Raw genomic sequence first — 17056 nt, 5'->3', positions numbered from 1 at the left:
CATTTATTTTCAGTGGTGGCTGCCTCTGAATGAGGGTGCTGAGGGAGGAAGGGGGGTAAGGGGTAGAGGGTGTATGTAAATTAATACATAAACATACTTTCTCTCCCGATGCTGTATGCCTCTCCTCCCGATGCTGGCAGCTCCGAAGCACCCAGGTTTCCAGACTCTCCCAGCCAAACAGCTGCATCATGGGATGCTGGGCATATTCTCCATGGGGCTGTGGAACTCACCCCATGGAGAACATGCCAAGTGCGCATGACGGTTTGATCAGCCCTAGAGGACCGATCAAGCCATCATGCTTACATAGGGAGGGAGTGCAAACCACTCCTGTTCCCTCTGTGGCAAGCCTGCCCGACCTAGCTGGAGCAAAGAAAAATAAAATGATAATACCTGGTTATTATCACTCCTGTTCCCTCTGTGGCAAGCCTGCCCGACCTGGTTGGAGCAAAGAAAAATAAAATGATAATACCTGGTTATTATCATTTTATTTTTATTTTGCACTGCTAAACGAACAGTGGGGCAATGCTCCTCCACCTTAGTGGAGGAGCAGCCACTGTTTATTTTGAGAGCCATGGCACAGTTGTCTCAATTCATTAGAAGCCAGGTGAAATCATATGTTCCTTGCATCACTGGCGCCTGGTTTTAGTGAACCAAGGAATGGTTTAAATGTTCTACTTTTAGCTTTGTTATCAGTGCGCAGTCATATGGATAAAGTGGCTTGCACTACAGGAATACGATTGGTCTATAGAGAACATAAATATTAGCAATAAATATAGCATTGTTTTCTTTTTAGATAGTATTGGTTGGAAGATATTCACAGTACAAAAAGCATTATAATGTCACTACATACATTTAAAAAAATATACGTGTTTACCTTGATGCCGCAAAGAAACTGGTGATTTGGTAACCAAAGCTAGCATAGTATGCATGCTCCATTATAGCCATCATCTGAATACAATTATAACCTGTCAACAACAAAGTCAAGGCATTTCAATAACATGTAACCATAATAGGATGAATTCAAATTAATAAAAATCACAACTCTGTAGGATAAACTGATACATTTTACAAGTTAACTTTACCTCGCACTATGTACATAATCCAAGAAGCACCACATACAATGTCTTAATTTAATTAACATATCTACATATTGCTCCTTTGGTGCTTTACATATAAATCAGTATATTACCTCGGATTAGTAAAAATAAGAAACAGATTGAAACTAATTCTCATTACACGGGGGAAGAAATGTAGCCTCAGAAGGCATAAGGGTGTGCAGTGAACAGGACTCATATCATCCGAAAATTTAAAAGCCAAAACAGATGATTCTTTTAAAGCCTTCTGAAGGTAACGAGAATGGGCTGAAGTCGAATACTGAGAGGCAGTAGCTGCAGCAACAGTAATTAATATGTTCCCACAATTTGCATTTTAAAAAAGAACGACACTTTACGAGCTGAAAAAAACTCAAAATATATGTGCCAAGCACAGTACAGAAAAGAAAGTAAGAGGCATCCCATTTCAGAAGCATCTTGCTTGGTGCCTTCAAAAATGGAGGGACAAAATAGCAATTAAATCGGGAAAACAAGGATGGATGTGCAGGATTGAGTATGTACTACACAAAATTATATGGCCAGACAATAAGATAGAATTTGAGTCTATTACAGCCCATTCCTTCTTGCAAAGCAGCCAAGATCAACCATTTGAAGCTTTTAAGACACTGCCATGAGAAATACTGGATTTGTGGACCAGACAAAAAAAAATGTAAAGAACCTTGCCTAAGTCTCTCAAGGTATATATATATATATATATATATATATATATATATATATATATATATATATATATATATATATATTTTACATAGCAAGCAAGGAAATACAAATAAATATGCCTGGAATCAGTGAGAGACCAGTTTTATTATTAGTATATCACATGGAGCAAAAGAAAACCATGACATGCCAAGCAAGGCAACGAAATGACAAATTAGAGTAGAGTGTAGTATTCTGTGTATTGTGCCTTTCAGGCACTTGTAGGAAGAACCTTGTTCTATGGACATTCTGTGCTCTGTTTTAGAATGTAGGCTGGTTGGCAGTTGACTGCTGCTTCTGCCTGATGTCGCTGTTATTCTCTTGAGCAGAATAAACTCCTGTTCTTACATCAATCCGGTTTACTTCTTTGAACAAACACTACAAAAATATTGGCGACGATGCTCAAGAGAAGATAAAGAACCTGTCTTACCTCGATCTACCTCGAGAATCTGTGTTCTACTTCAATCTTCGTTGGAGAACGAAAATACGCTGTTATCCACGCAGAAATAACACAGCTGGCAAAAAGAAAAAATGAGATAAGTCCTTCTATTTCATTTCTAACGCGCCCAAGATATTAATTACTCGCTAAGATGCGTAAGTGATTAAGAAAATGTCTCCATCGTCAGCGCAGGTCGTGATTGGCAACGTAAGAGACGTGTGGTTGGCAGCGCAAGTCTACGCATGTGCGCGAAGTGAACCTGACAGTCAGCGAGTCGTGGTTGGAGAGAAAATACGCATATGGTTGGCAACGCGAGTCTACGTTAAGGATGCTGCAGTCGGCCATTTTAAAGAGTTTTCTACATACACGCGTAACCTTAACAACGGTGTAACCATAACCACGAAGGCAACGCTGCCTGTTCTTCGCTGTCGGCAGACATTTAAAAAACCTCCTCTTTCTACACGCGTAATCTTAGCAACGCTGTAGACTTAAGTACGAGGACAACGTTATCTGTTCCTCATAATCCAGCGCAGTTGTGAATAAATTGAACACACAGACGCTGTTAGTAGTTCAACAACACGGCACAAAGAGTTGGGAACATATTGTATTAACCTATTTAAAGTACATTTTGTGACTATTGTGTTACTCCACTATTAAGGTTATTTAACACACTTCAAAGCATTTTGTGTCTGAAAGAAAAGTTATTTCACGCTTTTAACTTTAGTACAATCCCATATTTTGCTATATTTTGAAAACAGCGACAAGACAAGTTTATGAAGATTTGGGATAAGTCTCTATAGTCAAACATTTATTTTGTACGGTATGCAGTCAGTTTCACCTCCACCTCCTTTTCTGGAGACGCCTGGCAATCCACATATAAGTTGGAAAAAATGGTTTGATGCGTTTGAGACTTATTTGGGTGCAATAGGCGCGTCAAGATATCGCGCAGAAAGGAAGAAATGTCTATTATTGCACTCATTAGGTTTTGAAGGAAGAGAAATCTATAAACATGTGCCCCCTTTAATAAGAAACAACGCAGAAGAAGACATTGATGAATATACTGAGACAAGGATGAAACTGGAGTTGAGATTTGATGTCAAACCTAGTCTTGTTGTAATTAGACATAAATTCTTCAAAAGAGAACAGCTACCAGGAGAAGATGTTGAGACATACGTATCAAGTCTAAGGCAGTTGAGTGCGGAATGCGAATTTGAGGGTTTCAGAGAGCAATTAATTAGAGATCAGTATATTTGTAAATGTACTGATAAGTCTATCCAACAAAAATTACTTACCTTAGGTAATCCAACACTTGAAGAGACTATCCGTACAGCGAAAAGCATTGAGTTATCTAAGAAAGAAGTGAAGGAACTTGAGAAGAAAAATGAAGATAAAGTTTCCATAGTTAGAGCTAAAGAGAACAAAGAAAATAAGGCAGCATCTGGTCAACAGCGCTTCGAGAAGAACAATTATCCTGGTTCACAACGTTATGAGAGAAATTCTTTTTCTAGGAATGACTTTTGTCATAGATGTGGAAATCTTTCACATAATAAGAGTAACAAATTCTGTCCTGCTAGGAATTCCACTTGTCGTACTTGTGGGAAATATGGTCACTTTGCGAAAATATGTCAAAATCCTAGACAGGGAAATTCAACCTTCATGAATAAGTCTCAGGGACAGAGTAATGTAAGAGGGGTAGGAAATGTTTCTGAGTTATAAGAAAATTCAGGAAAGGATTCAGATCCTATTAACAGTATCCAAGACGACCTTAGGGAGATGGTTGTAGTAGTACGGGAAGATGGAGTCATCACTGGGGACCCTTCAGATTGTGTTGACCCTTATGAAGATTTTGGTGTGGGTGACAAAGTAATTTCTTTATTAGTTGATTCAGGCGCAAGAGTAACAATGATCACCCAAACGTTGTTTGATGAAACTTGGCCAAAAAGGAAGCTAGAACCATCTGATAGAGCCCCTGTTTCCTATGAAGGACGCAGAATAGCTTTGCTTGGGTATTTTGAAGATATCCTACAGTTCAGGGGTAGGAAAATATTTGGAAAAATATATGTTTCAATTAAGGGATTAAACATTTTGGGGTGGTTCCCCCAAGGACTGTTTCAGTTGATTTTAAGACCAGGTACAAAAGAACAGGTTAGTGTCGCAGAATCAAACGACTGCATCGAAAATTTGGCTGTAGTAGAATCAAATGACTATACTGAAAATGTAGCTATCAAATTTCCTACTGTCTTTGGGAAGGGGCTTGGAATGATTAAAGGTTTTAACCACGAAATAAGAGTGAAAGATGGAGCCATCCCAGTTAAGCATAAGGTCAGGAGTGTCCCTTTTAGCGTAAGGGATAGTTTAGAAATGGAGTTGATTGAGTTATGCAAGAAAGGGATCATAGAACCAATTGAGTCATCCTTGTGGTTGTCTCCTCTTGTTGTCGCCAGAAAAAGAAATGGTGATTGCCGCGTTTGTGTTGATTTGCGCAGTCTTAATAAAAACATCTGGATTGATTCACACCCTTTACCAAAAATTACAGATTTGTTGTCTCTTACTAGAGGCGCAAGATGGTTTACAAAGTTGGATTTGGCTTCTGCATACCATCAAGTAGTGTTGAGTCAATCCTCTAGACATTTGACGGCATTTGTTTCTCCCTTCGGTAGTTTTCAATACTGCAGGATGCCGTTCGGCATCGCGTCGGCGGCAGCAGTTTTTCAAAGGCTAATGAGTCAAATGTTTAAAGATACTCCTGGAGTGATTGTTTTCCAGGATGATGTTTTGATTTTTGGCGTGAACAAAGAGGATCATGACAGTTCATTAAATCAAGTTCTAGAAATTATGCAGGACAAAGGTATTGTACTTAAAAGTGAAAAGTGTGTTTTCCTAAAGGAGAAAATTGAATTTCTTGGACATGTAGTCTCGCATGATGGGGTGCAACCACGTCCTGGGTTGGTAAAAGCCATTGTAGATGCTTCTCCCCCAGTCGATAAATCTGGATTGAAGTCATTCATTGGTCTCAGTGAATTTTACTCTAGATTTATCAAGGATTATGCATCAAGAGTTCAACCACTAACAAACATGTTAAAGAAGAATGTGCCATTTGTATGGGACAAGAACTGTCAAGACATTTTTCAATGGATTAAGTTACAATTAGTGAGTGACAGCATTCTAAAGCCTTTTGATCCTAATAAGGAATGTGTTGTGACTGTGGATGCTAGTGGTTTTGGTCTTGGAGCTGTGCTTACTCAGAAGAATGGCCAGGTTGATAACACCATTGCGTATGCTTCGAGAGTGTTGCGTGGGGCAGAGATGAATTTCTCTGTCATTGAGAAAGAGCTTTTGGCTTGCTGGTGGGCGGTCAGGAAGTTTAACCCTTTTCTCTGGGGTAGTCATTTCGTGATACGAACGGACCATAGTCCTTTGGTCTCTATTTTAACTGGAGAGAAGATTAAGGAGCATACTCCAAGGATTGCTAGGTTGTCGACTAAGCTACTTCAGTACAATTTTGACATTGTCTATTTACCTGGTATGAAGAATGTCAGGGCAGATTACTTTTCACGTTTTCCTATTACTGGGAATGATTCTGACTTTGAGAAGGAAGATGATCAGGAGGATTGTTTTGTTGCTGCTTTAGACTGAGGGAATGTGTGCTGTAAATGAAGTTGAATGGAAAAGGGAGTTGTTGAAGGATGAAGTACTTGTTCAAGTCGTCAATTATTTGAAATCTGGTTGGCCCAAGGAAAAGAATGTATCTGGGCAATTTCAGACCTTTGTTAAGATTGCCGATGAGCTCACAGTTGAGGATGGTATTCTTTTGCGTTGTGGAAGGCTTATACCTCCTGAGAGTTTGAGGAAACGTCTAATTGATGGTGCACATGAAGGACATTTAGGGAAAACTTTCACGAAACGTAGGTTGAGGGATGTGTTTTGGTGGCAGCAAATGGATGTTTGTGTTGATACTTTGGTTGATAAGTGTGTTATTTGCAAGTCCTCCGACAAAAGTCACAAGGTAAGGACACCCCCTTTGGAGCCTATTCAATTCCCGGAGAGAGCGTGGGAAAGTATTGGCGTTGATTTAGTTGGTCCATTCAATCTCTTACCTTCTTCTTCACGTTTTGCCATTGTTGCCATTGATTATTACTCCAAGTGGCCGGAGATTAGTTTTATTAGCGAGCCTTCCTCTGTTAATGTAATTCTCTTTTTAAAAGATATTTTCCTAAGGGAAGGGTTTCCCTCGGTTGTTATGACGGACAATGGTGTACAGTTCGTTAGTTCAGAATTTGAGTGTTTCCTAAAGCAAGGTGGTGTTACTCACAAGAAGAGTTCTTTCTATCACCCCCAGGCTAATGGCCTTGTTGAAAGAATGAATCGAGTGCTCAACAATTGTGTGCAGTGGGCTATTGCTAGCAAGTGTATAGTTGAGAATGCTGTGCGTTCCATGTTATGGTTTTATCGCACCACTGCACATTCGTCAACTGGGGTGTCTCCTTTTGAACTTCTAAGAGGGAGGAAACCTTCAACGAAAATCTGTCCTGGTTGGATGTCAAAATGGGTGAAAATGAATGTTATGGATGGCATTGATCGTTTTGTGAGGGACAAAATTACTGGAGTACAAGCGAAGCAAAAAGTTTATTTTGATGAAAGAAAAAGAGCTGTTTCTCATAACATTTGTGCTGGTGATGTTGTTCGTATTAAAAATCCAGTTCATGTCACCAAGGGAAAAAGCAAATTCTCCGAGCCTTTAGTTGTTGATAAGGTTTGCGGCAATGCTGTGCTGGTGAATAACAAGAATTGGTGGAACATTTGTAAAGTTGTTAAAGTAAAAGGTGTGGACGTTGGCTCTAATAACTATTTGTCTAGCTCTTGTTCTGATACCAATAAGGGAAATGGTAGATGTAACTATGTAAGCTTTGTGCCAGAACTTCGCAGGAGTTCGAGAGTCTGTAAAATTCCTGCCAGGTTCAGGTAACTCTCTAGTACACTGTTTTCTGTTGTTTTTACTTTGCAGTGTTCTTGTTTTTTTCTTTTTCTACTTTTCCTTACTTACTCTTCTTTGTTTTCCTTTCTTATCTTTCCTATTCTCTATTTTCTTTTGGCTTAACTTTCTATTGTTTTGTGAAGAAAGAGGATAATGTAGTATTCTGTGTATTGTGCCTTTCAGGCACTTGTAGGAAGAACCTTGTTCTATGGACAATCTGTGCTCTGTTTTAGAATGCAGGCTGGTTGGCAGTTGACTGCTGCTTCTACCTGATGTTGCTGTTATTCTCTTGAGCAGAATAAACTCCTGTTCTTACATCAATCCTGTTTACTTCTTTGAACAAATACTACATAGAGCAATGGGGAAAAATACATTTCTCACTGAATTTCGAATCACACCTCATACAAAACCCTCCAAATGACACGGATACCACAACCTGCAAGGGAAGCAGGTTTGATTACCCCAGAACTAAAATCACTCAAATGTAGGATCTCTAAAACAAATTTGGAAAAAACAAACTGTTGGAAATGTGCTATTTCTGCAGCACCACTTCGGACTTTTTTCCTGAACTTTATCATTGCTGACTATAGAACTCTGTGCCCCCCACATAACCGAAGGTAAAATGGTTGTGCTTATCCTTTCCACATGATAAAGTAGTCCTGAACCGACATTTAGTTAACTCACATGTACCTAGTGTATGGTGTCGAGAGTACCTAGTACCTGTGAATTACTATCAGTGGGTAGGGTAGCCACTTTGGCCATTTTATTTTGTTTTTAATTCGGCATATCACGTGTTTTCTATGCAGTGGCACTGTAAAACCGGGCTTCAGGCCTACTACTGTAGCCTGGCTGTGTATTTTTAAAACTGGAAATTTAACCTGCTTAAAGAACTCCCTTTCACAGGCCTAAACCTTTGTTTCAAATATTAATAAGTCACCCCCAGTAAATCTTATTGCCCATTAATGCAGTGTAGATGGAACTTAAAATTAGGACATTGTTTTGAAAATTCCCTAAAATATATTTCCACTGTGGGTTGGCTGTTACATAGGGAAGCAATATTAAGTTTAATAAATGTTATCCCTGGCTAGGAACCCTCGAAAAATGTAATCTATGGACTTATTTTGTTTTGCAAACCCGATTTTACTGGTGAAGTTGGATTTGTAATAAAGATGTTTAAAAGGGGTAACTTTTAGAACGTTACCTCTGCCCAACCTCAAGTCCCTGGAAGATAAATCTGCATTTTGCTCTCCCACTTCTGTCGGCGACTAATTACCTTTTTAATAGGAGTGAAGGAATTTTGAAAATGCTCCCGAGAGCAAGCAATTGGCTGTCCTGAATGGGCAGATATTGCCCATTTCAACCTGACAAATATGTAGGGTGGAGCAGGGAGGATGCTTTTTGACATTAAAGTGCTACATTCTGCATGAACATCACATCGTGCTTGACGGGGCTTCTGGGGTTTTTCATAGGACACTAGAGGCCCATTTCCAAGAGGTCTCCAAACGTGAACCCATTCCCCGGACAGACAGGCCCCATTCTCAGTGGGCTTCTTTTTTACATTACTGTGTCACAGCCTGTTAGAAAGGTTTGTTGGCTTAACATTGGGATTCACTTCAGAGGGGAAAAATGATGCCAAAACAATTTTTATGTATCAACTGTCTGGTGGCTGAAAGCTTTTGTTTTACCAGACTTGTCGCTCTGAGGTTGTTGTGGGTACAGGACATGCCTCAAACAGTTTTTAGTGTTAGATATAGGAGGACACTAGGATGCATATAGTACACTCGTCACAGACATTTCTCCACACTCACAGCTCAAGTTTAGTGTCGCTGAAGATTTCACCCATCTTGACAATGCCTAAAGTTGGTAGGGTTACCCCGAGAACCTTAATTGGTGAACGTGTCCCCACCCACTAACTTGTGCCAAGGATAAATGTGGCACCTACAGTCTTCCACTTCAGAATACTCCTGTACTGGAGGAGTATCAGGAGAGCACTGAACCTACTGTCTGGAATCTAAAAAGAGCCCTGAGCCAGCTCTCTCTCTTGTACTCTGGACAAGGAAGTGGAATCTAAGGGTCATATGGCTGACTGCCTATTTAAGCTACAGTGATGCACAAGCTCCAGAAGGTCTGCAACGGCCAAGATGACCAGGGACAACTGGACTAGGAATGGCTACCTGACACCGTGTGTCTTTAAGGGTCCCCCATGAGATCCGGGGGGCTTTAGAAGTGTACCCCTGTAGTGGATGGACTTAAAGGCCTAAATTCAAAAGGTAAACTCATTTGCCCAGGATGAACCTTTTGGTGTATCTGACTCATGCTCCATCGCTGTCCACGCAAAGGTCCTGATCTACTGCCACCATTGACTATCATTTGCCTTCTTGGTGCCATTTCCACTTAAAACTTTAGGAATGTACATCACTGGCTCCCCTTAACCCTTAATAAATTGTGTCATTATTATTAAATTGTATTCTATTTTATTATTTTTGGGATATTTATTGTTTTGCTTTTCGACTTTATTCTGTTTTCAGTACTGCATAAATACTTTACACATTGCCTCCATGTTAAGCCTTTCTGCTCGGTTTCATGGCCATAGGGAAGGGGGGAGGGAGTTCAGGTTTATTTAGTGACTTTAGTGATTCACCCTGACAAGGATTGTGATTATTACATGGGGTGGGTACTTACCTCATCAACTAATAACCCATTTTTTTTCACAAGCAAATGCAATGGCACAAGTAAGCTGCAATACCACTCAAGAATCCACACAATTGTAGCCTGGTTTGCAAAAAGATTTGAGTACAACTACTGGATTTACAAATCTGCTTGTCCAACCATGGAACTGACCAGCATAAAATCTTGAATAAGGGCTGTGGAAGAAACACTTACTACAGACAACCACTAACATTCAGAGTCTCCCCCCCCCCTTTTAACAATACTGTTAGACCTGGCTTTTTCAGCGGGTTATCCCCAGACTTTTCCCTTTTTGGCCTCTTGTTTTTGACCCCATTTTCGTTGGTTTTAGGACTTTGGGCACTTTTCCACTGCTATTCAGTGCTAAAGTGCATATGCACTCCATGTAAAATGTGTTTAAAGATTGGTGTTTCCATGATTAGCCTATTTTACTTACTACTAAGTCACTAGTACAGTGCACTGTGCGTGCCCTGGCCCTGTAAATCAAATGCCGCTAGTGGGCTTGCAGCACCGATTGTGTCACCCACACTATATCCTTTCAAAGGGGTATCAGACCTGCCACTGAAGTGTCTGCACACAGTTTCTACTGCCATTTCGACCGGGCAAGTTCACCCACTTGCCAGGGCCCAACTTTCCCTATTATTACACGACTCACCCTCATGGTAGGCCCAAGGTACCCTTATGGGCAGGGTGCAGTGTATGTGAAAGGTAGGACATGTACTGGTGTGTGTGACATGTCCCAATAGTGAAATACAGTGTATCTCGATTTTCATTATTGAAAGGCTATATGTCCCATAGGATAGAATGGGAGCTACTGTGTAACATCTTACAAGTATAACTTCCTCTTTGGACCAAATAGGGAAGAAGGTCTTTAGAATGCCTGAACTCAGGATTTCAAAATGCATCTCTTAGTAAAGATGATTTTTATACTGTGTGTTCGAAAATACCATTTTCAGAAAGTGGATATTTTCTTGCCTAACCATTCTAAGTGCCTCTGATGGTTTGTGAATGGACTGTCTGGTTTTAGAGTGCCTGGGGCTGGGGATGTCCTACAGACAGCCACTGGGGGTTGTGGTGTGTCCTGCCTTTCCTGGGTGACTCAGAGCTGGGCTGAATAGGCCTGGTCTTAATTTAGAGTGGCAGGAAGAGATTTAACTTGCACCTGAATAGGCCCGGTCTCCCTTGCACAATGCTGTCCACCTCCTGCCAGGAAGCTGGGCCAAAGAGGACAAAAATGGTTTGGACTAAGCTGAAAAACTTGACACAAGAGAACAAAGGAAAATGTGGAATAAATATGGGTGCCAAGAAGCCCAGAACTTTAGAATACTGATGTACTGAGGCAGTCACAGACGGTATGACTCGCGGGTGGGGGGCGGGGTGGAGAGTACGCAGGGGGGAGATTTAATTTTAAAAAACAAACTGAAAATTAACTTACCTTTGCATTTACCGTCCCGCTGACGGAGCGAGATTTAGAAATAATTTTATTTCAACTCGTGAAGTCACACTTCCATAATGATAAATAATTCTACTAACGTTTGGTGCTGTGTTTATATTAATTCAACCTAGATTAAAGTCTTATTACACGCAGGATATTAACTTGTGTGCTCATAAACGTGCATTATTGTTGCATCTTTTCGTTCGTGCAAATTTAATAAATTAATATTGTCTATTTGTCATGTTATAACTAATTGCGGCTATTTTTAAAAGTAGCATGTGCTTGTTTTGCTTTCCCTGTGTATGTGGTGTCACTCTATTCTCTTTAATTGCATAAAGGATTTCGATGGATTAATGAAGACTGGTAGATATAAATGCTGCTTTATTTGTTTGCTTCAGCTAGGTAATTTAGACTAATGGGTTAATCATTAGCAATGGTGGGTGGCAACAGAACAAACTATATTTCTCGCATTAATTATTCTTTTGTGTTTGTTTATATAATAGTTACCCATAAAATGGCTGCTTTGGGCCTAGTTTACTCGTGTCTGCTAAAATTCTGCACGGAGCAAGAAAAAGTCCATTCTGAGAAAAAGTTTCCATCACTGTATCAACGCTTGGCGAATGTTATGTGGCTCTGACAATTTCCTTGTTGGACAAGGCCAAGGCCAGGAACCGGCAGGAGGAACATTTGATAACTTTGCATCCGAGGAAGCCAAATGACATGATGACAATTTTATGCAAGAAAATGTTGCAATCTGAGGAAGCTTCGTTGTTCGAATGTTAGAGACAATGGACTCTAAGAAAGTGACGGAACTGATATTTTGAAAATGAGGTGACACGTCGCCTGTCACTTCTAATCCAATGGGACTCCGAGTTTGCAGAAAAGAATTCTTTTTACTAAGATTAGTTAGCGTAGAAAGGTATAAAAACCCATTCCCCGTGGAAGGGTTATGCTTGCTTGCTGCTGCTTTTGCTGACCTTTGGATGAGGGTGTCGTGCTGACGGACTTCTCTTGGAGCACGTAAGAGCCCTTAAAGACTTTACTTTTATTTAGCTTAGTTAGGGACTTAGGTTTTGAAAAATGTCAAACTAATAATTTCAATTGCCAATAATAAATTTTTAATATCATGATGCTATTGATTTACTTACAATGATTCTAATAAAATGCATTAATAAAGATATTCAAATTACAAATCCAAAATAAGTAGCTAATAAAAATCTTACTTTTGAAGCTGGTCTTGTTATTTCATGAGTTCAGGTTATCATTAGTTAGATTCTATCGCCATAAGTGGCTTAATAATTAATGAGGTTTGTTGAATAATGATTTTCATTTACCGCGGTTGTATATAAATGTATATAATTTGTGAATAGGTTTATTAGGCCACATGATTCAGTTGGTCAAAATATGTCATGTATGATTAATGGGCCTTGGGTTTGATTTATGTTTTACTGAGTATACTATGGAGTTATGGTAGTGTAGTTTATGACATATTTCCTATAGGCCGCTGGATCACCGCGTCGTCCATCTGGACAGGACGGAGCCACAGGCAGCCTCCCTCTCCTCCCTTAAGCCAATTACAACGCTGCAATGGCAGCCTAATTAGACAAAATGCAGAGTGCGTATGACTGGTTTGGTCAGCTCTAGGGACAACCAAACAGTCAGCACACTCAGAGTGGGCAAGCCACTACTCCCCTAGACTCCAGCGGACCCACCCACCCGCCAACCCCCAACCAGGCACACCCATCTGCTTTGTCGCAGTGTGAGAAGCAGAAACATAAAATGAATTTTAAAATACCATTTTAGGTTTCTGCTTCTCGCGCTGCGAGAAAGCAGTGGGGCGATGCTCCTCCGCCCACATAGAGGAGCCGCCCCTGGACTAAGGAAGCTGCCAGGAAGAACAGCTGGAAGAGCTGCCAGGAGGACTACTGCCACTATGTTGTGTGTTTTATTGGGTTGGCCTGCAGTTGCTGCTTCTTTCTTGGGTAGGGAAAGGACTGGACTATTCTTTCTGCATTTAGAGCATCTCCAAGGGTTTGATGTAGAACTTGCCTCCTGTTGGAAGTCTCAGTGAAATCAAGGATTTTATCATCTTCTGGGTACCAGCTTCTGGAACTGGATGTTTCAGCTGCCACAGAGGAAAAAGGTAACCTGAAGCCATCAATGACGCCGCTGCGGGCTCTGTGACCCGGAGACACCATAGAGGGCACCGCCGCACTACGCACTGCAACCCTGGTCTAACCGATGCCGCTGCCTGAACCATGACCTGTGGACACTGCTCGTGGAGAACACGGAGCACCATCCCACTTCAAACCACAGCCCTGGTCTCACCGCCGCTCCAACCTGACATCAACGCTGCTGCTTGCACGTGGTTCGAGGGCACCACTCGTAGGTTACTTGAAGCACCACTCCATCCCACACTGCAGCCTTGGTCCACAGACACCAGCGCCATCGAATCCAGATAGTCAACTGAAGCCGCTACCTTCACTGCAAACTGTGGGCCCTGCGTGACGCTTTGCCCTGTCTCGCACCATGACCTGCCAGCACCGCGATGAGCACCGCATCACTTCACACCACAGCCCAGGTCTCTCAGATGCCGCTGGACGAACGCCACCGAGCCACTGCCTTCACCGTGACCTGAGAGCACCGCACGCTGCACTTCACACCGCAGCCCCAACATCTGCCGACACCAGCACTCCAGACGTCAAACTCATGGAGTTCGACCTGCAACGTGTGTGACTTCAAGGGCCCAACGACTCCTGCATCGACCTCCGGTTTTTCAGAGCTGAACGAGCGGTCACTGATGCCCGGCATTTTTAAATGTACGGTTCTGCTGGTCTTCCCAACACTGTAGCCGGCTGTTAAGCCCCAGTAAGCCAGAACTGTTTGGATTTGTTTGCTCACGACACTGATAGCCCCGGAAAGAGATATCAAATTCAAGGAACTGTATATAAAGTCTATTTATGCTTTATTAGTATTGTGGATTACTGTGTGTTGTATTTTTATCGTTCTGGTCTAGTTTTACACAGATAAATATTGGATATTTTTCTAAAACTGGTGTAGTGTCCTTTTATAGTGTTTTCACTGTATTATTGTGCGTTATAGGCAAATGATTTACACATTGCCTCTGAGATAAGCCTGACTGATAGTGCCAAGGGGGGGAGCAGGGGTCATTTTAGACGTGTAATCCCCTTATCCTGACTAGAGTGGTGGATTCTGCCTCGTTTAGGTGCAAACCCTAGTCAACCAGGAAAACCCATTTCTAACAAATCCACATTGCCCATTCTAGATGGTACACTCTGGATTTTATGATCATGGTCCTCAGCTTGGGTAAATGTTTTTGCTTAGTGCATTTTCTTAAATGTGACTGAGCACAGTACAGGGAGAAGAGCAGCATAGTACATAATATAAGTTAGTTGGTCTTAGAGGACACAATTGATTCACAGGCAATCATTTGAAAAAAAACACGAGCAGAAATTGTTCTTTAAAACAAGGTGATAGTGGCAAATGTTCAAGAACAGTAAAAATGAATAAATGTGAGGGACAGTCAGAGTAAAAAGTCTGTGTGGCAGGGTGGATTGTTTGGGGTGGAAGGAGGTCAACTTTAAGTGGCAGGATTATTTTGTTTTAATTTTCAGGTTTTTATCACGCTTAGACCAACAGATCCTACATTTAATATTCCTTTGGAGCCCAGTATGTATCAGGATCAAATAGCGCGCTAAAGGGTCAGTGGAAGAAGCTCATCAATGTACCAACTCTGGGTTGATACTAAGGAAATCAAATGTTTTATATTTTTAACATCAGTTGAGAAAAAGATGTTTGTCTCGGTGATCTGAATAAACTTACATTTTTTAAGCATTGTGATGAGGTAAAAAGTCAAAACAAATGCGAAGTACTCAAATTATTTTGCAAGCAGTAGAGAGTATGCACACAGTGCAAAGATATCTCTTCCTAATAAGGAAACCTCAAGAGCTCAAAAAGAGAATTAAATAGCGCAAAATGTTCTACTAAAACAGAGAGTGTTATTACAGTTCAAGGATGCCCCAAGTTTCATAAGCTATACCGCATTTATGAAAAATAACTATCACCAGCAGCTCTGATGGGAAGCTAGGACTATGACATAACTTTAAATATCTGACACACTGTTGTATGCCAGCACTATACTTCATAAAAGAGCCAAGATAGCCACATAATTGCGAAAGGCAAACTAAACAACTACCCAAAGCATACACTAAGTTTTCAATACAAACTTCCTTGCAGGTCATAACCTAAAGCTATTTCTGCATCATTTCACAGCTTCTTCAATATGTGAAGAAAAGATGCAGCACTGAAGTTTCTCCACTTTTTCCAACTGCTTAGCTATGTCAACATTATATTTGTTTAGAGTTCCTTATTCTAAGGGGTGCATTTATAACAGAAGAGTTCAGTAAGATGTGCTGTTCCCTCCAGCTTTATTAAAAGATGCATGAAAAATTAGCCAGCAAAAGCAGCCCAGTAAATGTTTAGGTTGTTTTGAAGGCCCTGCTCAATTTGATGATCTGGTGATTGCAGGTGAGGCCAACCGGCACTCATTTTTAGGGACTAGCACTCCTTTTTAGTCATCTGGCTTTGCCTTAAAGCAAGACACAGAAACACACTAAAGTGAGACAATTGAGGAAACCCAAGATGGAACAACAGTGACAAAGCAAGAAAGCAGGGATGAAACAGAACCTAAAAGGCAATCCATCCTAAAGTAGTTCTTCCTATTCGGGTCAGGTAAAATGCACATGTTCGGGAAGGTAACACGTGAGTTGACAATACGTATTGGATTTTTGAGAAAAAACATACGTTTTTGAAATGGGGTCTATAGATGGCAGTACTTTCCACCCAGTCTAAGTAGGGACCCACACTCTAACTAGGGTTAGTGTAGTATACACTAAGTTAACCTGTGCTCACCCTCGGGTAGCTTGGCACAAAGCAGTCAGACTAAACTAAAGCGGCTATGTGTAAAGCATGTGTGCACACACACAGTAACACAGTGAAAACATCACAACGGTACTCCATTCCAGTTTACAAAAATAGCCAATATTTACCCGAGTAAAACAAGACCAGAACGCCAGTATACACAAGTCAAGTCATGAATCCTTCAATTTTGAATGCAGTTATATTGTTTAGAAAACAATAGCTCCAACTGGGCTATTTGGTCGGGCTTGACTGAGGCAAATCCACAAGTTCAGGCTGACTGCAATGGATCGATTGCTGGCCGGCTACAGGAGTCATACGGACCAGAGTACAGTACCTTGGATGCACTACAAAATCAAAGATGGTGCGCAGAGAAAGTGAGGCATCAGGAGAAGAGGTGATGTAGTGGTTCTTTACTGCTATCCAGCTTATTGGCAAGTTGGTGCTCTGGGACGATTCAATGCACAAAGAAGGTGCACCATCACTGTAGCATAGTTATGCATTCATTCCTAGAGACTGTGCAGGGTCGTTGAGCCGCTAACACTGGGGACAATGTGGGACACAAGGTAGGTGATGCTTCAGTTCAGAATAGTTTTTGTTTTGTAGATTTCCTTCGAATAAACTTACATTAAGGAAAATTGAGATTTCTGGCTACAGGTCCATGAGCCTATACTGAATTAAACAGTTAAACTGTTAAGAGAACAGTCAAGTGTGTAAACAAAACCCACATATATAAATACTCAACACTAAAACAATTCTCATATGTGTTTGCT

General features: G+C 41.0%; 1 protein-coding gene across 1 annotated transcript in view; it reads right to left on the bottom strand.

Moving 5' to 3' along the window:
• GBE1 (1,4-alpha-glucan branching enzyme 1) overlaps positions 1-17056 on the bottom strand; it is a 686238-nt gene that overhangs the window by 338396 nt on the left and 330786 nt on the right. Inside the window, exon 6 of the mRNA XM_078658343.1 lies at positions 875-965. Coding sequence (XP_078514469.1) covers positions 875-965 — 91 coding nt within the window. The remainder of the gene's footprint in view (positions 1-874; positions 966-17056) is intronic.

The sequence above is a fragment of the Lissotriton helveticus genome, chromosome 8 (genome assembly GCF_964261635.1).
Source record: "Lissotriton helveticus chromosome 8, aLisHel1.1, whole genome shotgun sequence".
NCBI classification, from domain to species: domain Eukaryota; kingdom Metazoa; phylum Chordata; class Amphibia; order Caudata; family Salamandridae; genus Lissotriton; species Lissotriton helveticus.
Note: the sequence above shows the minus strand (reverse complement) of the source record. Positions and strands in the feature narration are given on the sequence as shown.